The 24,144-nt window shown below is 43.6% G+C and overlaps 1 protein-coding gene across 1 annotated transcript in view; it reads right to left on the bottom strand.

Moving 5' to 3' along the window:
• Positions 1 to 14,321, bottom strand: part of SHROOM3 (shroom family member 3) — a gene marked incomplete at both ends in the record, with an annotated part of 152,369 nt that extends 138,048 nt beyond the window's left edge. Inside the window, one exon of the mRNA XM_082315525.1 lies at positions 14,157 to 14,321. Within this exon, the coding sequence (XP_082171651.1) occupies positions 14,157 to 14,321 (165 nt within the window). The remainder of the gene's footprint in view (positions 1 to 14,156) is intronic.
• Between the last annotated feature and the right edge of the window lie 9,823 nt (positions 14,322 to 24,144).

Below are 24,144 nucleotides of genomic sequence, written 5' to 3'. Positions count from 1 at the left end.
AAAGATTTGGAGAAGGGGGGTGGGGAGTTAAGAAAGGCACACAGGGTTTTCCTTTCATTCCATGTGATTATGTTGTGATAATGCCCCCTACAGACCTGTCCATCACTTGTGGACTCAGGTCAGAGAAGCTCTCTGACCCGACCAGCTGGGTGACACAAGCCAAACAATGACAAATTCAGCTCCAGTTGATCGTGCCAGAAGGATCTCAGACTTGTCTGTTGAGCAGCTATGAGATAACCACACTTTCCTTTTGTCCATCTTCTTCTTTTTTTCCCCTTCCTTTTTTCGGTTTGTTTTTTGTTTGGTTTTTGGGTTTTTGTTTTTTTTTTTTTTTTTTTTTTGATAGGGAGTTTGCAGGGATATGTGCAGAGTTTGGAAAATCACAGTCTCTCACGTGCAGAGAAGCGTCTTTCTAACTTTGGCTTTCTTACCTGGCTCTCACATTAACAACTTTTAGAATGTGTATTCATTCACACCTTGAACTATTTTGTTAGGAAATATCTTGAACCTCTACCCTGGCACAATAAACTCGCCTTGCAGATTTCTAAGTATTGCTACTGAAGACGGCCAACGATATCCCACAGTTGTAGGGAGCCTTGCAACACTGGCACTCAGATTCAATTGCCATTTGTGCCCTTTAGGTCATTTGTGAATGGCCCAGCATGATGGAAAATAATGCTTTTATTGGAAATGGCAGGATACTATCACCATTTTCAAATTATCCTACAGAAAAGCAGACTCACTCTTGAGTGCTAAAGACTCAGCAACTAACCAAAGACTGAGTGTTCTGCTTGGTCACCAAAAGTACAAGGGCAGACTACAACCTCCTGTGAATTGTAAAGAGATGACTCTAAAAACTGAGATGACTGGATGCATAGATCAGACCTCTTAACTAGCACCAGTTTTATGGTGTCAACATCAAAATGTCATAAGCCGATTATACAGGCATTGAATTTTTGTCTTTACTCCTTTCTCCCTAACTCTCACATCTCTGTTTTCTGTGCTGATGGCTAGTTCTCTCTCACTGTCTATAAAACACTGATCTCAGCCAAGAGAAAAGCGTGCAATTGCTGTGCAGGGACCCCTCCAAATCCAGTTATGTATTACCTGTCAGTTCTATATTCCAGTGTATATACTGACTCAGCTCAAAACCATGAATTTTTTTCATCCTGGTACTTTGTAGTATTACAAACTACAAGCACCCTCCACCGACAGACACACACACACACATACATATATATATACACACATATATAAAAATAAAACCATTTCACAGCAGGTGCTGCCATCTGCTACCACTGCACCCCAGAACAGCTACCCACAACCCTTAGCTGCTCTAGAACAAGAAAAAAATCAAGATAATGGTGCTGGTGTAGGTATGCAATTTATCCCAAACAGAACTTGGCTCATGGGATCACATTTTTTTTCCTAGTAAAATATGCCACCGACTGACCTTCGATAATATCTCATCACCAAAGCCAGAATGCCTCGTAGAGCAGTGCTATCACACCCTCTCCACCTCAAACTCTGATGGGTCAGTGATTCGGCACTGAACCACTTTGTGTCAATTCTCATTGCGTTTCAAAGTCTCCCATCCAAGGAGTGACACAGTCCAACCTGTTAAGCTAACGAGAGCTGACAAGATCACAGCCTGAGAATAATAAAACATATAGAACAATAGATGCTCACCCTGGTTCTCTTCAGCTCCAAGCAGCAGAGGAACCTTTTGTTTAAGCAGCTGATGAGATACACAAGAAGTCGTAGAGACACAGAGTCACTCAAGCGCACTTACTTTTGTTTCTGCTTACTCCTTTCTCCTAACCTCCAACTTCTACTGATGTGCTAGTGGCTCGCTCTCTATCAATCTCCATTAAACACTGATATAAGCCATAGAAAGATTACGTCACTGGTAGACAGGGAAGCCTCTAAACGCAGTTCATTATTAACATCTGATGATTGATTAAATAACAGTCAGTCTTAAGGAAAACACAGATTAAGGCTCTCCCTAGTCATTTCTCTGCATACCACCAGTTTCTTAGAAAACCATTACATATACAAGTTTCTCAGCTCGTACAGTAGCTCAGTCTCCCTCAGTCTTGCTGCATTTCAACACTGCCCACAGGGAAACAGAGACTGAAGCGCTTCCAGTTCTCATGTCGGATGTTTACAGTTTGCTACCCCAAAGGACTGGACTGCGTCTTAGTCCTAGTTTTTATGTAGGTCACGAAGAGAAGTCAGACTGCGGTTGACTCCCTAGCTTTACTGAAAACACTGCAGAAAAACAAAGTTATGATATGCCAGGGAAAAGCTATTTTGCGATCTACCCCTTAGTGAACAGGTAAAGACATAGGTGCTGTCTGGTAAGCCAACATCTGCTGCTAAATTAGAGACAGACTTGGGAAGAAGCGCAAGGATCCGTCTTCCCAAAGTAGAAGGAACTGTCAATAAACTGGAAATACGAGGTTGTCTGGCAAGCAGGATTGGGGAGGTATGCTGCTGCGAGTGGCCCCTGCAGAACAGCACAGGGGGGCGCGTGGGTCCCTGGGCCAAGCCCCATTGCCACTGACTAAAGCAGGAGCGGGAGGAGGGCCTTGGGCTGGAGAGAGTGGCTGCGTTGCACTTTGGGACAAGGGTAGGAGGGGATACCCGCCCCGTGTCTGTGGCTGTCTTTCTGGGCTGATAAAAAGGATAAGTTGCCCCTGATGAAGCTGTGATGGAAACCTAATTCTCTACAACAATAGCCCAGTGCTAAGAAACATCCATGGGCCCGGGCATGAGAGAAAGCAAGGACCCCTTCTAAGGGCATTTGTTTCTACATCAGTCTTCTGTTGTGTCTTTCCCCCTCACCCACCTCCTTCCCTGCTTGGTTATTCCAGCCTTAGTTTGCACGGGCTGTTTGCAGAGACAGAACAACAACAGAGGTCTACTTGGAAAGCCAGCAGAAACCTCTTAGCTTGAAATCAGAAATGTGCAGAATCCCGAAAGAACAAAAATGTTTGAACTTTTCTCCCCAAAAGCGTTGTATTCATTGACTTGCAAGCAGGGGGAACAGTAGTAGTAATTTAACCTAGGGAAGAGTGCCAACAACTTATTTAATTGCAGAGTTTGTGCCAACACCGCCACAATACAACTATTAATACAAGTCTGCAGTACAAGACTAATTCTACTAACCTTTTGCTGTTGCCTTCTAGTCAGGTCAGTGGCTGCATCCCTTCTGTGCTGACACTATTCAACAAACGCTGGCAACTGCTTTTAAGCAAACATGTAATGGAGCAGGGCAGGAGGGAGGGGAGCGGGATCATTGACAAAACGAAGATTCCCCCCACGACCCCACCCCTCTCTGTCCAAATGTTTTGCATTTCTTTCTCCATTTCAAGCCCCTCTCTTGAAACTGGAAATGTGTCTTGCCATGTATTTGCTCCTGGAAAACAGCCAGATCTTCGGTCTGAATTCCATCAGCTCATTTCCCAGTTTCTATGAGACTGCATTTGAGAAATGTGGATCTCTCTCAGTCCGCTGGCAAGACCGGTCATCAATCAATGTATCGAAACGTGAGGTCTGACATTAGGGACCAATCCACCTTTCTAAACGAAGCGTTCATTTAAATAATCTGTATTTTTACAGAAAAATAAAAAAATAGCAATAATGGATCCAGCACTACTGCAAGTTTTCAATTATTCTGGCGATTATGTGCCATTGTAAACATCTCAAAATCCAACATTAAATAATGCGTAAACTCCAAGCAACATCATTATTACATGAGGTAGTAAATTCATCGGTGCATTTGCAGACTCACCCTTGCTTCAGTCTTCACCCATTGCCACATTTGGTATTTTATATTTACATCTTGTGACCGTATCACAACTATAAATTCTGAACGCCTGGAAGCACATTTTTTTATTACACTCATAAGCAGCACAAAGGGGTCGCAGCTTTTAACTGTGACCTGCTGGCACTGCCATGACAGAAAAAATAAATATTGATTACAAGCTGAACAGAAAACCAAGAAAAATACTTCCGTATGACTACAGTTCACACCCTTTATCAGGCAGTCACTAGTTCTCTGCAGGTGTTAGGAAATCTTTTCTGCAACATGTAGTGGACTGTATGCTCTTTCAAGTCTTCTGAAATAAGCGCCTCTTGCCACAACACGTGTCTTCTTCGGGGATCCTGGAGACCCTTCCGGCTTCCTTCTGCCCCATGAAACTGTTTCCCCGTTGTACGTTTTCAAACGGATCTGTTTGCCATTTCTTTGGCAAATATTTCCGTAATACTTTTATCTCCATTTTTATGTGAATTAACATTTTACATCTACCCATGCCTTTAGGAGGAAAAAAGTAATGCAAAGTCTCACAAGTAATGACAAAAGTGAAGATTTGGCGTATTTTCAAAAACTTGCCTTTGATAAAAAGGTGAAAAACCTCTAACAGTGCTAATAAAAGCTGACCCCGCTGACAATACAAACCAATTCCCCAAAGACGTCAGCATCACAGATTGCACCTCTATATGTCAAGTCATGTTCAAAAAATGACCCACTACTCATAATGTCTACTAAAAACCGGTACCTCTTCTGTCTCTGTTGGCTGGTGTTTAAAACATTTTAACTGCTGATATGGACAGGACAAAACTGCTTACAGCATCACTGCAGAATGTGCGACTGAATCCCAGTAGAACATGGAGCTATGACATTTGTCAGCCAAACTCGTCATTCATCCGTGCGTCGGAAAATCCCCATTCTTGAGTGAGAATAGGGAAGGGCTTTCAGGCTGGCAGATTATCTGGAGGGGTCTGTGGGAACTGCAAAACACTGCACCTGCCTGAAAAACGGCACCAACTCAGCACAAGACGTTTCCAGAGGAGAAAGTTAATATATGGGAGGAATGCACATAAATCCTGTTATTTCTTAATGGGATTTGGGAGCTTATTTCTCACCCCGTGCTTTGATATGTATCCCACAGCCAATTCTATTAATGAATTTAAGCACAGTGATTTTCTTATCAGCAGGAATCATTCTTCGCTGGGGTTTGAATTTTTTTTTGGTGGGATTTTTAATGCAAGTGTGAAAAATTAATACTATCCCTGAATATCAGTTAGGATGTTAACAAGCTGTGTCCTGTATAAGGTGGTCTTGTCTGTTCCTGTTGACCTTTTCCTAATTTCAGTTGGTCAGGAAACCTGGAATCATTTATTTGTTTGGGGTTTTTTTAAGTTCATGGCAAAGTAACAAGAGTTGTGGCAATAGATTTAAGCAGTGTCTGGCTGAAAATGGGAAGACCAGAACTCTATGTCCAGCTCAGCCATGTGAACAAACCTACACAAGCCCTCTCTTACTTAAAACAAACTTACAACATTTAGGAAGACGGTTTTTCACTTGGAGCGCCAAGTGTGATACACATAGACAGACTATATTTCCACAGGGGAAAGCTACTTCCCGGCATTTAACAACTTCTGATCTGAGTCTCTTTGAAGAGCTAGGGTTCTGGCAAGTCCATCTGAAGTATACAGTCCAGATCTCCTTCAGAAACAAGGATCTAGTAAGCGAGCCAAAGCAGAGGGTTTTAAGTGGACCTACAAAGAAGGCAGGAAGCCTTTGGGTGAGACACAAACACAGCTATGGCAGTGTATGTGAGATGAGATAATAAACAAAAGAAGAAACATATTTAGTGCACTTAAAATCTACACTTCCTAAATTATATTCATCTGACACACAGCAATGACCAACATCCCGCTCCAGACAAGGAAAGTTTTCAGGGAACCTCCAAATATCTAGCAACCCTTGCTCCATCACTGGTGTGTGACAGTTGGGGCTACCCAAGGGTCCGATTTCCACATCTCACATGTACGAAGCAGGCTGGGTCCTGTTCAGCACCCGCGCTGGCAGGCATTCCTAATGCAGGCCACACTGTTGACTTCACAGAAAGAAATCCAAGACGTGAGGTTGATGTGGCTGGGCGCTAGGCAGCTAGAGGATGCCAAATCTTCCTGCAGACAAGCTAGTCCTGATGCTGAATTGCATTTTTCGATTATTAACTAGATATTCCCTGTTCCAAGCATAAGGGCAGGTTTGTGTCAGACAGGAGAAGCAAGCCTCTCCTAGGCAGGGTCAGAAATGCAGCCTGAGGACTCCAGAACGATGGCAGCACGCCCATCAGTTTCTGTTGTTCATGCTCAAAGGCAAAGTCTACTGTCACAAGTGGGGGAAGAGATTTGCCTCCTGGGCTGATGGATACCGACACATTTCGGGGTTTTCTGGCACTGGTCTCGGATGCTCTCTGCTGCCACCCGATGGTGATCCACTCCGGGCTTTGGAAATACACCCACCAGCGACAAAAATTATGTGGTTTAGCAGTCTATTATCAAAGGCCTCTGGACATTTTTAATTTGACTACCAATGTTCGTTTGCAAGCAATTTAGAGCTCATCTCATTTTCACTTTCAAAGATCCCTCCCAAAGTCTCAGTAATTCACTCACAACAGATCCATGCCGGATTCATGCTCCACAGTTTTGAGCTTCATCAAAAGATCCTGAAGGCAAACCCTGATGAAATTTGAGATGAGATTAGCTCAGCTCCAGCCATATTATCGATGACGGTTTTTCTTCCTATGCCTTGGGCTCCCAAGAAGCGTGGGAAAGGCTGCATGTAGTAGAGCCTTTCACAAGCAATCATCTACTCTGCACAAACGCTGATTTAAAGAGTGCGTTCTCCGGTTCTCATTCTAGGATCAGTGTAAGTATTAACTCTGGTTATACTTGCTACAGCCAGGCGAACAAGGATACATGGCATTTTTCTGTCTCATGTCTTTCATGTAAGATAAAGCTATGGCAGGATTTACAAAGTCTCCATTTATTGACCCTAAGGATTACATGTTGTGTTTAATCACACACGATTCCTCTCTGTCCAAGAACCTGAGAAGAAAATATTTCTCCTATTACACCTTTTTGTGACTTTGTAAGAGATTACACTGCATATGGTCCTCTGTAACTCATGTGGTTGCAATGCAGTGGTGGAGGCCTGATCTTAAAGACGAGCTGTCTCTGTGGATTTGGACCAAAACTTCGCAGCTTGGTTTGATCTCTGGTAAGGAGGAAGCTCTAAAGCATGACTGGTCAACTGGAGACAGACACCCGTCAGTCGTCCCCCCCACGCCTTGTCAGCACAGACGTATGACTTTTTTTCAAGGGTAATTTCCTTCCACAGGCACGTTCATAAAAGTCACGTCACTGAGTTGTCCGTGCACCTTGGGATTCATCTGTGCTGATCCTTGTTAATAAGGACAACCAAGGTATTCCCGGCAGATGGGCTCATCGTGATGCATCACAGACCAACTGACACTACCCCTTCAGACAGCCTATCTGCAGTCTGAAAAGCTCCTACCGACTTCGCTGGTGCAGCAGCAATGCCCAGCAAGCCACTGCTCCCGTCAGTCGGTCAGTCAGTTTGTCTGCAATTGCTAATTCAGTGCTGTAGAAGTGAACAGAAGTCTTTTTGTGCTAGAGAACGGATCGGCAGCCTAATGGAGGGGGCTGACAATAGGAGCCTTTTCATCAAGCAACCCCCTAGCTTTAAGAAAAGGTAGAGGATCCTGTCCCTTGTGCTGGCATCAGCAGTCTTTCCTGAGGCCCTAATCTGAGCCCTGAGAAACAAGGAAGAGTGGTGAGGAACTGCCCCTCCGCTTTCTGAAACAGTTACAGCATCAGTCCCCTTCTGCTCCTCTGAAAGCAAAGGTCTGCATCATCCAGATTTCCTTGGTGTCTGGGATCAGGCATCTGCTTTCTGTGTTGCCACAGTCTAGCAACAAGCGTCAGATGTGCAGGCAGATGATTTTGCACCACAAACCCCTTAGCTCCTCAGCACACAGAGCACACCTTTCTCCAGTGCCAAACCTAAAAGAAGTACTGGGGGGCAGGGAGAGGGGAATCGGCAAGAAACAATTTCTGTTGACCAGGCTGGTTCGGTCCTTGATCTTTTACAAGCCAGACAGGATGCCAGTCAGTGCAGGTCCATACTTCTTTTTGCTCACTTTCTCAGGAGCACTTTCTCACCTGCCGTTGGACTGAGACCAAGCACAAGCAATTACACTATGGTTTAGTCCTAGCTGAATTACTGCCCACTTACTGCTCCCTTACTGCTTTCCCCAGTGAATACAAGAAGTGAAGGAATAACGAACATGCCAACCCTCCATGCCCTGTAAGCTGATGTAGTTAAATAGTAAGAGATCAGCACTCAGGTGATTCTTGCATACCATTCTTATTGTGTTCATACATGAGAAAAAAAACCACATTTCTAAGGACCTGCCATATTATACACAACATCCACATCTATGGCCCTAAATGCATAACCAGTGCAGAAAATGCTCTGCAAGAAGGCATGAACTTAACAACGGCTTTGAAATGGAAACCCTCGTTAGCTCACACGCAGTATATTGGAGAATAAATAGTGAAGAGGGGTATTTTTTTTTAAACATTAACAACACAGAGGCCCCAACCTATTCTTCAGCAGTGAGGAGAAAAATTAAGTCCATCTCTAACCAGACAAGAACAAGCATGGAAACTTGCAAAGAAAAAATAATTTTAAAAAAGTAATAATCTCAGAACAAGTCACCATGCCTCTGGCTCAGTTTCACGTCCTCGTGCCCGGCCAACAAGTCTATCGTGACTCTGCCAACTTCAGACAAGCCTCTCTAATGCGAGCATTGGATGTCTTTTTTGTGCTTGCAGCCCTACAAAAAGGTTAACCGTTTCTAAATTGCCATTTGTCACACACAGGGATACGGGGAATGGATGCAAAGAAACTTTGCCTGTCAGTGCATGAGAGAATTTAATTTTGGTTATGGGAACTCTGAGCATTCGAGTGGGGAAAGCAATGGGCTCCTGGTACTGACCTAACGGGAGAACACTGACGCCGAGCGTTCTGATCAGAGGCAGAGACAGGGACAAGTGTCTGTGGGCCAGCTGGGGTCCAGAATGGCCTTTTGGGTTTTGTTTTGTCCAGAATGGTGGAACAATTCTTATTACGCGTCACTAACTGCTCTATGAGCTCACTCAAGTGAGGCGAACAAGGCATCATAACCAAAAATATTAGAGAAGTAGCACAAGCATGGGAGCCTCGCGGAAGACGGCCCGATCGAGCTAGAGGGCTATTCATTTCATCAAAAGTTGGATCAGGCTCCTAACAAGGTTTAAACACCTCACAAGAATTCAGGATTATTTCTCAGGCTCTGTCCCAAGCTATCCCTATTATTAGTAAACTTTTATTGCTTCCTACATCCCTGCTGAGAGGTAAACCTTAGAGTTTGTGTCATGCTTCTGGCATGAGGACCCTGTAAATGACCTACCCTTTTGAGTTAAGGGAACCGATGAACTACGGCACAGCATGTGAAAAGTGTTCCCACACAGCCGCTATCCGAGAAAGAACGCTTTCGATGCTTTAATTCCGAGGCAAGAGAAACAACTCTTTTGTTAGTATCATCAACACGGGGCTCAAAATAAAAGGGCATTTCAGAGGCCTACAACAGCTAAAACTATTCCAAAGGTTTGTATGTAGCAATGAGAAACAGACTGCAGAAATAGTTCGCCTGGCTCCAAAACGGTTGAGACCGCATAATGGTAATTACCTTAAATTAGAAATTCTTGCAGGAAATCAAGAAGGAATGAACACTTTTACCAGTTTGCCTTTACTGCCTAGAACAGGCGGGGCTTTCATTTTTGCAATATTGATCTTACAGCTCAGGATGAGCCAAAAAAGTAATAGGCAAATGGAAATCTGGGTTTGCTTCTGGGTATTATCATGGTTTTGTAGTCAAAGGAAATCAGGTTCCAATTAAACATTCGGTATCACCTGCAATCACTTTCGCATTTCTTATGGAATTTCTAGTTCCAGGTGAAGATACTACTTGCTTAATGAGATTTCCACTGTGAGCAAATCTCTCCACATCTAGGCCAAAATTACATGGTTCTAAATTACTAAACAGGTATAATAAAAAAATGGAAGTTGAACTATATGAACGAAAATCTGAAAACAGAGAAGCAGAGGTCACCACAGGGGATTTGACTTCTACAGCTTCTGAAGTATTAGTGACACATTTATGTTCTCTCAGCTGGGAAAAAATTAGCATAACATGCTCATTCTAGAGAGACACTTTACTCCTGCCACCAACCTCCTTTTCCTCCTCACCTCCGGAAAACATTTATTTATTTCAAAACACGGGGAGAAACAGCGAACAGTTCCAAGTAAAGAATTTGATTGACAGCTATTCTCTAAGCTCATACAAATGAGAAATTCTTCCCCGGGAACCATGCTAAGACTACAGCTCCCTTTCTAACTCTCACCTACACTCCTCACTGACATGCTTTATACCACAAAATCAATACAAAAGGGAAAATACATTTTGCTAATTTGCAGCCTATGATTCATCTTTTTGGACACTGTCCCATTACTCATCAGTGACATTCTGGTGCTAATTTAGGCACTGATTTTTGGACGTTCCCTTGAGGTGCAGTGGAAAAGGAACTGGCTACTTTTTGCCCATTCTTCCATGACTTTCCTTCTGGTACAACAAAAATTTATGTTGGGAAGATTCCACAAAGCTTATTTCTGAGGCTCCCTCACAAGATTGTGCTTAGGTGGCAGACCAGGAATACCACGCACAATCCTAAAGCGCTGTGGCCCAACGGGCAGCTCCAGAAGACAAAGGGAACTTGCTCACATTCCCACAATGGCTAAGCGCTGCTCTAGGACAGTCAACACCCCGAGTTTCCATTTTGCTGACATGCTGTTACCATTTCCAAATTTCTTTTCATTGAAAATCAGTATGTTCTTTTAAATGTCCTATGCAGCCAGAATCCTAACATATTATGATTCTACAGCCTTCATGTGATGAGTTGTATACAGTCAGTCCAGAGACAAGACAGAAAAAAGTCGACTAGAAGGAACGTCAGAGCAACTTCTTTTGTGGAGAGGGGAAAACGTGGGTCGGATGTAATAAATTTATTTATGGTCTGCCCTCACCTCCAGCAAAACACATTACCTGTGTTGAGGACTTTGAATTAGCTGTCATGAAACTGCTTCAGTATAGGTTTGTCTTTCCACAGGGAAAAAAAGTACAGCGTTAGCATAAAAAGGTCATCTGTTTTAACTACCTAAATTCACGTTAGCTGCACAACCAACATTTCTGACAAGTTGATTTAGACTTGGTTGCATGATGTGCTGAGCATCACGGCTGATTCAGCAAAGCGTTTACTAGTGTGTTTAACTGCAAGTGTGCCTATCTGTGCACTCAACCACACACACGCTGAGAACTCAGCCTGTCTTGCTGCACAGAAACACAGCAATACATCTATACAGCACAGGGACTTTTACCGAAAGGCAGTAGATAACTCGTTCTGATTTTGAAGGCGATACTAGAACTATGGTAATCAGATCTCTAAAACAGCACCTTCTGCCAGCTGAGAATATAGGTCTGGTTTTTGCAACTTAACTCCCAACTGTTGCTCCCATCATTGCTTTTGGGTAATTTCTCGGCACATTATTGGTGGAAAAACCTGTCTTTCCAAAGAACTGCTGTGAAGTTGGGGGTGCGAGAACCAGTTTTCCTGCATCCAGGCCTTTTGTAAATTCACTCATCTTGGTTTTTGACTTCCGTCACAGCCTTTGGTCTGAAGCTGAGACAGGCCAATACTTGTGGGTCCCAAATGAGCATCAGTTCCTGATGGCTAGAGAGAACTGCATTCAAACAGACTTGCTATCTGTCTAGTATTCTATAACAATACATCAATGCTAGTTTGACTGTTATAAGTCATGTTGCAAGCTTTCATGAGTACCAGCCTAAATATTTGCTGAAATCTACATTTTTATTTACACTAAGGCCATTTAACACCGCTCTGTCAACATAGACAGACAGTTAAGCGGACATAAATACAAGGTATTTGCCAAAACAGAATAGGAAGGCAAAACAGAAATAAAACTCCTACCTTAATTATGAATAATCAGAAATGAAAAACCGACCTCCGCATTTTCTGATATTTATAGGCAATATTGTTTAGAACTGTTATTAGATCTTTCCTAGTGTGTACCTGCACAAGTACTGTGATTTTTAATGGACCCTTCCAACCCAAATCATTCTGTGCTTCTGTAAGCACTCGTGCAAGTACAGAATTTAACCTGTAACATGATTCAATTTATCATTTCCCCACAGTTCCTCATTAGTTCACAGTATAACCAGAAGAGTACTGAATTAGCTAACTGACTAATACGCAATTAATTCTGAAGAGCACATAGTGAATTCAAACACAAGAGGAATTTCTCAGCTGAAACTGGAAACCAGGAAACAGCTATAGGTGCTGCATAAATTCCAGAAAGCACAGCTTTCACATGCAAGCTGTTGTCCAGTTCTGCATCACCGATGCATGAGCAAAACAACGAAATGCTAACACTGATAGCACAAACCAAGCAGCAGCTACAAGTTTAAGAAAAAAAAAAACTGACACAACTGAAGAAAAACCACCACATTTTTGCAGTGTTGTTTCACAGAAGGCAGGCACAAGTCATACAGCTCCCAGTGGCACTATGCACACTCCAGGCATGTTTGACATTAAGGGGCCTGGTTGTTGTGGAAACCAAATCCCATAGATTAATTAATGTTCAGCAGCCGGAGCCATCTCTCTTCCTCTCTGCCTCCCTGCCCCCAATTAAAAAAAAAAAAAAAAAAAAAAAAAAAAAAAAGAGGGCGGCGCTTTTCACATCACAGAAGAATGTCGAAGCAAAAAGAAACTTTTTCCTCACAAATGCAGAACACTACCAATAAAAGCGAACAACCTGACTGAAGCGTTAGTCCCTCATGTTTATAAAATGGAAAAATATAACACCATATCAGTGAAGCTAGTTTTGCTTTATGTGGCTATGCCAAACTATCTTCAAGAAGGTCCTGCAAGAAAGATGATTATGTGAAATGTCTAAAATCCCTTTATGATGAAAGAACTTTTATGGACATCCCCCATTTTTACTTTCAACATGTAGATGCACTAATTACAAGTAATTTTTTTCAGGTGACTGACAGTCTTCATGTGAACGTGTTCGCACAGCAAGTTGCAAGATTTGAATAACATCGATTCCGAGAATCAGCATTTTCTTTTAGCCGACATTGGTTCTGATCCTTTGAATTCCCCACGTACATTCCGGTTTACAGGACAGAGTAAGATTAGACATAAGTACATATATGCGTCTAGCAGGTCGCTTTATAAATGCATACCATAAACAAGCAGAATGCACCAGACAGATGACACAGAGGAGAAATACGGTTAAGAGCTACTACGGGTACAATTTCAGAATTACCCGAATCCTATTTTCAAAACAGTTTCAGGGCCATAGGTCAAACATATTTTAGATATTCATACATTCAATTTGATGCTTTTGAAAATCAGCTGTCTTCAGTATCTGCATCTTGAGATACCTGGGTACTTTTAATAGCCCAGTTCTGATTAAAGAGAGGAACGCTTTCTCCTATTTTTTTACCTCAAAATATCCTTGTGAGCCATGCTACTAGTTGCCTGTTAACAATACTCAATCATGAATAATTAAAATAATAAAAATCTTGAAGGCTTACCATACTTAATAGATACTCAGTAAGTAGAGAGTACATAGGGTGAGAAAACCACTAACATAGCATAATATATACACATACCAAATAGGTACAAGTATTTATTATTCTGTTTCCGCACACACACTTCTAATTAGCCAACATACATCACGTGACTTAAAGCACTTACTTTCTTTTCTCTTCAGAAGCGGTGGTGATGGCTTACTGAACACGCTCAGATATGCTATGACTTCATGACACAAGATCACTTCATGAGAGTCCCCTACTCACTCCCATTCATAGTAGTGAAATAAACAGAGCCAATTTCTGCAAGCCAAGATACTTCCTGTGCGACAAAAACTGCACCTTTGATAGTTAAACAGTGCCAAGAGCTCTCATGTGTTCCTCAAATACGTTGCTCCCGAGCAAACGTACTGACTTGAATAGGTGCTCAACAGTTGCGAAAACCAAGGCAAATACAGTGTCTAATACAATATTTCAGTGTTATTTTACAACTCTTACCCTTTAAATCGGGCATCACTCCTAACTTGTTTGCATTTCATTTAAAATAAGAAAAAATACCTTTGAGATGATTAATGGCTCCCCGTGCTCCAGTCCGCCTTTCAGTGTGAATCCCCATGGAGCGCCTCCTTGAAGCTGTGCCTCCAGGTAGATATATCTTCCTTTATGGGTAATGCTGGACTCTGAAGATGATATGCTGGTGTTAATATTGTCTAACATCCTCATCCGTCCTATCACATACTCAGTCAAATACAAAACCCACTCAGGCAATCACAGAACAACGAAGTTAGAAATTAAACTCCCCCGAAGCCCGCCACAAGTCATTCCTGAATACGTGAAACAAGAAGAGTCTGAGACAGAAAATTTTTCTTCAGAGCTGGAGTCCAAGGTGATGGGTTAAAAACGTTTCCCATCAACCTTTCAGCATGTCGTTCCTCCTTCACAACTGCGACGTTTTACTGGTGTTTCAACACTGTGCTTTCCCCGTTCCCAGGTATTCTGGGCAGGATAGCTTTGTAAAGATCTCTCTTCCCGTCTTCGGTATATCAAACTTGTACTTTTAAAGATGCGGGCAAAAAAAAAAGAAGAAAAAAAGTTTATAGATTTAGAAGCCCCTGGCCAGCAAATTGCCAAAATCCAAACGAATGCTTCGTTTGTGATTGATTATCGGTCTTTTCTTCCTTTCTGCGTGCAATTTACCATTACAATGGCCTTTTTGCCTCAGCCCACTGCACTAAAAGAATGGAAGCGTCTTCTCCCTCTCGTGCTCTCAGTTACTCTGTCCGCTTACTTCACAATTTTCTGACTTGTCAAAAAAAAAAAAAAAAAAAAAAAAAAAGGCTGGGGGAGGAGGAGAGGGAAAGTCCATTCCTAAAACTATTTAGAGGCGTTTAAAATGTGAAATAACTCCATACTTATTGGATTAAAAAGTGCAAAAAAGTCTATCAGGAAAACTGGAGAAGCAGGTGAAATTAATCCTTTGGGAAAAATGTTAAGGCGATAGCTGAGCTCTTTTCATTTTCTGTGCTCTCCCCGACGATCTGCCAAAGCTGCAGCAGCTACTGCTGCTGTGCGGGAGGGTGAGGAAGTGAGAGAGAGAAAGAGAGGATTAAGGCAAGCAAGGCAGTGCTGCCCAATTGTGCGCATCAAGCATGCAATTATAAAATGCAGTGTGCAAAAGCTGGGGCTCACCCTTTTATCATGCCCCCGGAAACCACCATCTTTCTATTGTACTTGCCAAGGAATTGTAACAATCCAAACTGCCAGTTGCTGAAAATACAATGGACCTGGTCCAAATTAGCACAGTGGAGCACCGCTAATAATTTTGCTCTCATAAAGTGCTTCCTCTGCATGAAGCCTATCAGCTTCCCTGGACGTATTTCTTTCCCTCATTTACATAAAAGGTCAATGCTTTCCCAATATATGGAATTAGAAACAACACAAAGAACTTAAGATATTTTTATTAATGTGGGCAGCTGCCAATGACTACTGTAGAATTTATCGATGTGGGTACATCTGTTCTTGCATATATGCATGTAGGCTTAGGCATTTGACTCATCACTTGAATAGGTGTTGACAGCATATATCACCGAAGGTGTTAAAAAAAATTTCTGTTTTTTTCAGCCTGTGAACAGGATGATAGAAAGGGTAGCCCACGGACCACTCCCTTTCCTGCTGGCATAGCTGAGTAAACAAATAGCAGTGCCTATGCCTCTAAGGTGCCCGCACTTTTGATCTTATAGTGCCTGGGATGTGCATTATTTCTCCTTCGGGCTTTGAAAGCTGTGAAGATCTTGTGTTAAAAAAACCATAATGAACTGCGGGGGAAAAGCTTTGGAGCTGCGACTCTAAACCCAGAAATCTTTGCATTTGTTCATGCCCTTCATGCCACCCCATTTCCATCCCCTTTAACATGTTACAGTTTCCCCAAAGCCTTCTATTTGCCCCATGTGCCCCAGCTCTCATTCCCAATAGCCATGAAGAGGAATGCAGAAAAGAGGCCTCTCCCTTTATTTTTCATGGTAGATGATCCTCAATCCTTGCTCTTATTGAGCTTTGTCCCCTCTGCTTCCCTCCCAGGGGCCAACGTTTCATTCGCTTCACATCCTGGTCAGGCTCACGGGTTGCTTTTATCCAGAACTCACCCTTTAGCCTGACTCAAATCAGATTTCTGTAGTTTTACACTCCTAGTGTTTCGCTGTAAAAACCCTCATTCCAAATCACCACAAAGAGCAATTCATTTCTGTCCCCCCACAGGCCTTCTAGAGACAGGCTGAGGCTCCGCGAGCTGCCTCTCGGGGCCATACATCCTCCTATCCATAGCCATCAGGACTATTTAAGACTCTAACAACATGCCAGCCTGCTAACAAGCCAAGGTGCTTCTTTGGATTATATCCGTTTCCAAGACAAAACGTTGGCCACCACACCTAATACCTGCAGACGCCAGAATTTCAAAAAGAACTATACTTCTCACGGTTCCTACAGTGGCTGATGATTAGCAGTTATTAACGGAATTTCTGAGGTACAGTTTTTCTTCTACTCCAGCACCGCAATTCATTGCAGGTGCTGAATCCAGCAGCATTTTTGCCAACACCGCCATCAAATTTGTCACCACTGCAAGCACATAATTTTCTCCCCCTACTACCTCCAGATTTGCTAGTCCTTTATACTCTTAATCCAGCTCTAAAAAGGTCACGTACAGATCCTTGCATATATCAGAGACCCACGACCAGCTAAGGAAAAAGGTGTGATCAGTCACCCAAAAAGGGCTGCCAGAGGCTGCGCTGCTTTCTCAGCAGGCTCTTATTCCACATAGGAGTTAAAAATCTGCCAGGTGCTCATGGAACCCAGTTCCCATCTGTGTTACTCATACATTTCTCAACCAGAAAGCTGTCTGGGCCACCCTCACAATGCTAACCTCTTGGCGACGCCCGAAGAAACCAAAGCGTTTTTGGGACGCTAGAGATAACAGCAACTCCAGCCCATGCCTGTGGGATTTAACTTCCTGCCAGACGCAACGCAAGCAAGACCAGCGCAAGATAACTTAATAACGTACAGCAACTATTGATGAAGAAAGTGGGATTAACAACATGCAGATGAGCATTGCTGTGCTTTAGCTGAAAACTAATTCTTCCGAGAAATAGATTTTAGTGCTGAATACAATTAAAGCAATATTCACCATTCACCTATGTATAAACTTTTCAAAGTATTTAATACAAACCTTTTTTTCTCGTCTTGCCTCTGGCAAGAACCTGCAATAGCACGGGTACCTTAACACTGTTTCCTACAAGAAAGGAATTTTTCTACGAGGAGTTCCTCTCGGGACAGAGCTGAGATACTCTCTGGTGGGGTGCAGTATAAGAATTTGAATTAAAATTTTGCATGGTTTCAGTATAAGAGAAAATAAATTTGGAACAGAGTCACGTCAGAACCCTTTCCCTCAACTGTCAAGTACTACACTGCTAAAGCAAGAGAAATTACCACTGACTTCACTTTTCAGAGTCCATAATGAAACCCTACATTTATCATCACTAAAGGCACGGCCTCCTTGCTGGCGGCTTCTCTGACTTTTCCTAAATTCCTTCAAATACTCCAAGTTTCTTTTGCAAACGAAGTTAATCAGAGCGATACTGCCCCCATCTGCTGGCAGTATCAGTGGTCACAGTTTAAGGTGACTTGATTGATTTAAATTCAAACATTTCACAGTTTAGTTAATAAGCATTTGCTATGCTTTTCCCTTTCAGAATGGAAACAGAATCTTTACTAAGTATTCAGAGTGGTGTTATTGATCTTACCTGGGTCCCTGAGCTGGCAAGTCAGCAGGGCAGATTAAAGGTAAACCTAGAAATCAAAGGAAGGGAATTCATCTCCTACATTTTGTACGCATCTGTTACTGCCTTTTTGGCTGGGGAATTAAACATTATGCTTAGTTCAAATCTACCTGCTGTTTAGTTCTACCCTGTGAGTTCAAAGGAAGCAAAACCACAACTTATCTCTAAAGAAAAGTTTTATAAAATAAAGCAGCCCTCATCTCTACTGAAGGGACTTCTGAGGAGGAGTAACATGCCAAAGTGGCTCAGAGCTGGACGTCAGAAGAGCAGAAGTATAACTGATTACCTAATATGTCGTGTTTGGCAGAAAGCTGTCATTACAAGCAGGTCGACAAAAAGTTCAGGATGAGGAGGGGGGCACTGATCATCTCGCATTCGCTCCTACTTTTGCAGTCTTTCCTATTTCTAGTTGTGCATAAACAGCTCCTGAGTGAGGAAAAGGCTTGCAACAGCCCCGTTCCAGAGAATTTCTATTTTAAATTGGCAAGGTGGACAGAAGAGGATAGAAATGTGGGTGTTTGTACCTTTCACAGATACAAACAGAGAGAATGGGTGACGTGCTCACGGTCATACACGAAACATGAAAAGGCTGAAAAATGAAAGTAGCCTGTTTTCCTAGCTCACTGGTTTTATCACAGAATAACTTCTCTTTTTCTTCCAGACAGGGCTCTGTATAAGCTGAAGAGCTTCAGGAATTTTAAATAATAGACAGCCTTCAAGCACCAGTGGCCATCCCAGCTTCTTCCTCTCCCCCTGAGTCCTGAAGCCATTCACCTAAATCTGCAGTAGGATGGAACAAAACACAAGTGTCAAAAGACACAACCCTCCCGAATCAGCCCAGGATCCTTTTAGAAGTGAATCATTCCTTCTCGGGGTAAGAATTCCCCTGAAGGTTTACTATGTAAAAAAATTAGAGACAAGTAAATAGAAAATATGGCTTTTCTATACTTCTCTCCAATCAGCTTGAGCTGACTGTAATATATCCATTCACTCAATTCTGTAAAACGTCAGTCTCGCATCTAAAAGAAGAAATTACAGGAAGGCACACACGTTAAGACTCTGTATGGCCTCAACGGGACTGCAATCAACTATCCATGTTAAAAATTTGTTTCTAGAGAGACATTTCTAGGGCTACACCGGGAAGCTCTGCTCTGATTCCAGGTTGGATTTGAGTTCATTTTCCTTCCAGGCCACAGAATAAGCCTGCTGTTCTGGACAGGCCTGAGGTAAAATATGAAAAATCAGACAAGGAAAGGGAAAGACAGAGATCTGAGAGTGAAAGGAAAGAACAAAGCCGAGAAATAGAAGTAAGCTGCAAAATCCATGAATCTGCATCCTTTTTGTATTGGAAAAGGCATTTGTCTTTGAAGTCTGAAAAAAAAGAATTTTCTTTGGTGAACATAAAAAAGCCTCTCGATATAATATTGCCTCTGGCGTAAAATAGCTCTGGGTCCCTCAGTTACTCAAAGCAAACTGAAAAGCAACAAGCCAAGGTGAGGAATAGATCTGTCCCTCTAAGGAGAACACAAGTGCTGTCACAACTGAAGGAGGGGAATTCAGGGTACCTGAATTCAGAATTGCAGATTTTCTCTCTGCATCTGAATTTTCACGTATCTGACGTAATGCACAGAGAATCACCCTGCTGAAACAAGAGTTTGAATCAGGAACCAGGAATCAAAAAAGAGTCATCACAGTGCAACACCAAAAGCTTACAACACAGAGGTTGCTGTTGTTATACAAGCATTATAACGGCAACAACACTGAGGCCACTTCAGCAATAACAGTCCCTGATTTTCTATATGTTACCGTAAGCCCTTCCAGAGAAAGAGGCCGTTTTGCGTTCTGAATGGACTAACTTAACAAGATGCACAAAAGCAGGGACAAAGATAGGTCCTCATTCTAACACTAAATTAATAAAAGATTCCATGATTACACGGAATTATCCAGTATTATTAAGCTAAAGGGGTTTTCCTTGCTGAGACTCAATTACACACTTCAGAAAAAGCGAGAAGCACAAAATGCTCAGGGCAGCCATCACCTCATTTAATTGAACAATTGTGTATTATTTATCTCTATCTTAGCAGGCTGCGTACACGATTGGACACCTTTTAGATATACCCATCTGCTGAGATCAGAGGTTTCTGTGCCGAGCTATTTCTTTTAATTGTTTCTTGGAAGATGGATTACAGCTGAAGTCACCTGAGGCACCATGGCCAGATGCTCTTATTATAAGGCAAGACATTGCAGCAAGCTGCTACGACACAGCCCTGTGTCTGAGCTCATCCTGTTAAGAGCAGGGCAAATTCTGTGAATATTTAAGTTTGATATGTGGCATATGAAGCAACACGGGAGGTTCAGATAAATTAATTTACTGGGGGGAGGTGGTCCCCCCCAAAATAACATGATTATTTAACAGTTAAAGCCATTATTAATGCCTTTAACCAAAATCTGAAATGACGGGTGGGTATGGCCCGGGTATTTTTGAAGTAGAGCCTCTGCTGGCATAAATTACTCCGTTACCTTCCTCTGAAGCTATATCCCCCCTGCACAGATCATAGTCCTCTCTGTAGGAGGAACAGATCATTTTAATCGCAACAAGTTTATATTTGCATCTTGCTGGCAAACCTGTGGTGATTCTTAGATTTTTTTTTTCTTCTCAGAGATACTCCCAAAATAGGAGAAAAGTTATTCAGGAATTATATCCTAAAAGAGTTATTCTGTCCCCACATTGTAACTGCTGTTTCAGGAGTAACGGGGGTAAGCAGCAAAGAGGGTGGGGTGCTCAAGACCTGGATTCCCACAAAACAATAAGCAAAATCGGCACTTGCTATAAGGAGAGGTCATGCTCTGCAGAAAGCACCCCGCCACGGCCCTGACGGGGAGAAGTTATCAAGTTTCCCACTGAAGCCAGACTTTTAATGACACTTTGCAGAGAAATCAAAAACTGGATGTGGCATTTATTGGCTCCTTCTCATCCACATGATCAGCTCCAGAGGAACTATAAAAACCCTCATTCCAAATCATCACAAATTCACTAAAATTAATTTCTGTCCCCGCACAGGCCTTCTAGAGACAGGCTGAGGCTCCGCGAGCTGCCTCTCGGGGCCATACATCCTCCTATCCATAGCCATCAGGACTATTTAAGACTCTAACAACATGCCAGCCTGCTAACAAGCCAAGGTGCTTCTTTGGATTATATCCGTTTCCAAGACAAAACGTTGGCCACCACACCTAATACCTGCAGACGCCAGAATTTCAAAAAGAACTATACTTCTCACGGTTCCTACAGTGGCTGATGATTAGCAGTTATTAACGGAATTTCTGAGGTACAGTTTTTCTTCTACTCCAGCACCGCAATTCATTGCAGGTGCTGAATCCAGCAGCATTTTTGCCAACACCGCCATCAAATTTGTCACCACTGCAAGCACATAATTTTCTCCCCCTACTACCTCCAGATTTGCTAGTCCTTTATACTCTTAATCCAGCTCTAAAAAGGTCACGTACAGATCCTTGCATATATCAGAGACCCACGACCAGCTAAGGAAAAAGGTGCGATCAGTCACCCAAAAAGGGCTGCCAGAGGCTGCGCTGCTTTCTCAGCAGGCTCTTATTCCACATAGGAGTTAAAAATCTGCCAGGTGCTCTGATGGGGACAAGCTATGGAGTTTCCCGCTAAAGCCGGACTTTGAATGGCACTTTGCGGAGTCATCAAACACTGGATGCGGCGTTAATTGGCTCCCCCTCCTGCACATGATCGCCTCCAGAGGAGGAGTTTGTTCCCAAGGCTACCGCGGCGGGCAAAGGGGCTGGCGAAAGGGGCAGGTGGCTGCCAGCCGCTGCGGAGGGGGCTGGATGGGCAGCCCGCCAAAAGCAGGAGGGGAGCAGTGCCCCCCGTCCTTTCCCAGCCCCACAGCAAGCAGCAAAACCTCAACAAACCGCCCAAAATACAGGAGAAGCAAACCTCACCAGCGTCTGTCAGAGGTAGGTGCGGGCCGCCTCCCCGGATGAGTTTTCATGCTTTGTTAACACCTCAGACGGTCTGAGCGCTGAAATCTGGCTTCACGATACCGTAGAGCATATTTACTTATAAACTCCTTTGCCTCTTTTCTCTGTGGATAGAAGAAAAATCTATCTTTTCGGTGCTGCCTCTTTTTTTGTGTGGCACAACACAAAGTCCCATTCTTCTTCAAGCTGTTTTCCATCCTCTGCGTGTGTTTTTTGCTGCGGATGCACTGACAACTTTGGAGCGTGGTGCAGTTATGGGAGTGGAGACCAGAGGTCTATTTTCAGCTGGTTAATTTTTACTTTTCTTCGCTCAGTCTGAAGTAGTCCATGTAAAACAACTTTTCTTCCTTTGTCTTCAGGTTTGTCTTTTAGCAGCCGGTGAATGGTTTTCTTCTCTTGTAAACTAAAATGGTGCGTTCTTCGTTGAGGAATGATTATGTGTTTTTCTTCTTAGTCAGGTATTTAAATATATAAACATATATGTCTGTCTCCTGAGTTTGTTCTGACTCAAGTTCTCCAGCTCTCTGATGATTTTGTTTTGGGCCCAGTTCATAAACCTGATCCTGGAAACTTGTAACATGGTGCGTGTGGTATAAGCTGTTGGTTGTTATTTCGAATAACTTGAAAAGAGGGACAGCCTGTTGACGTCCGCGTGCGCGCTCCTGAAATCAAGATCCAAAACGGGGGAGTCAGCCACATCGTTTTCTTTGCTGAAGTAAAGCGATTGTCTCTTGACTCTGCACCCACTCTCTCCCTGAGCATTGAAAATACCAGTCAGGCAGTCACCTCGGGGAATTCAAAAACATTTCATCTCCGAAGAGATTGGTGTAAAAATCAAAATATTTTAATTTTTATTTCTGAACTGGATTTTTGTGAAGATGCTTTTAGCCTTCAGGCCTTTTCTTTGGTGGGAGGAAGCCTCCTCACCCCAACTTCTGCCTTCAGTCAGCTCACGGTCACCCCTCCGTAAAATATGCTACCTTGCTGGCCAAATACCATGAGGAAGATGACCCAGGCCCTCCCCTACTTGCGTATGAGAGGATTTTTATCTCCAGTCTCAAGCACGGCATCATTAAATCGCCTGCCATCCCAATCCCGCGGCCGTGAGGGCGCCTTAACTCCTGTGCCCACAGCCGGAGGGGGGCACACGTGAGCGGCCATGTTAGGGCTGAGGGGGCGGGAACGGCGGTCGGGCTGCGCGGCCGCTGCCATCCACGCCACAGCTTCCCCGAGGCCACGCTGGGATGAAGCGGGCGGCTCCCGGAGGATCGGGTAGCAGCCGCGGGAGGGCCCCTTCCCGGGGAGGAGACCGGAGAAGGGGCGAGATGGTTTTCCTTACCGTGAGGGAGCAGCTTCTTTGGGGAAGCGACAGCGAGGGCAGACCCTGATAAGGTAAAAAGCCCGTCGGAGCCGAGGTGTGGAAGTTTTATGGAAGCTAGAGCGACTTCGGGACAGACCTGCGCAGGCGGGAGGGGCCGGTCGCGGCGCTCAGAGGCTCCCTCGTTTCCCGCCACGGAAAGGCAGGTGGCTGCAGGCGGCGGCCATTTTGTCGGCGCTCGGCCGTGCCCACGCCGCTATGGCCGCCGGGGAGGTCCGCAGCTGCCGGCGGCTTCGCCCTCCTTCGCCGCAGGGAAAACGCGGGCGGGAGAAAGACGGGATCCGTCCCGATTTAGGAAAAATGGTCCTGTCGTCGTGGCGGAGTTGAACTTTAAGGAGCTGCTATGTGAGTGTTGGAGGCAATGTTTTCACGTTAAGAAGGCATTTCTGGTACTCGAGGTTGGGGTCTGGGATAAAGGGCTTCACTTTTCTCTGTTACAAGCCCTTAGGAAGCACCCACGGTGGTCTTTTTCAGTCAAATTGATATATGGAAGGTGTCAAATTATCCATGGTGTGGAAACTGCTACTGCAGCTGCCTCTTGACTTACAGCGTAGTCCCATGCCTTCCAGAGGACCAGTCACCCAGGAAAATCCAAATAAAACCCCATCAAATACCATCTGGCTCAAAGCTACCCCAAGTCATAAATTTTTCTTCATTTTTCCTTTTTTTTTTTTCTTCCCCCCTGAGGAATAGGTTCACAGACTTATCCCCCAGGGCTGTTAAGAGCAATCACGCTCCTAAAACCCAAGATGTACAAGTCTCAACTTGCCCGCCTTGGGTTCACCCCAGACTTCAGATTTTCTTCTCTTTTGGGTATGCTTCCAAAAGCATTTTT

This window comes from Platalea leucorodia (assembly GCF_965183815.1).
Source record: "Platalea leucorodia genome assembly, chromosome: 6".
Taxonomy (NCBI): Eukaryota; Metazoa; Chordata; class Aves; order Pelecaniformes; family Threskiornithidae; genus Platalea; species Platalea leucorodia.
The sequence above is the reverse complement of the archived record's forward strand: the minus strand, read 5'-3'. Positions and strand labels throughout refer to the sequence as shown.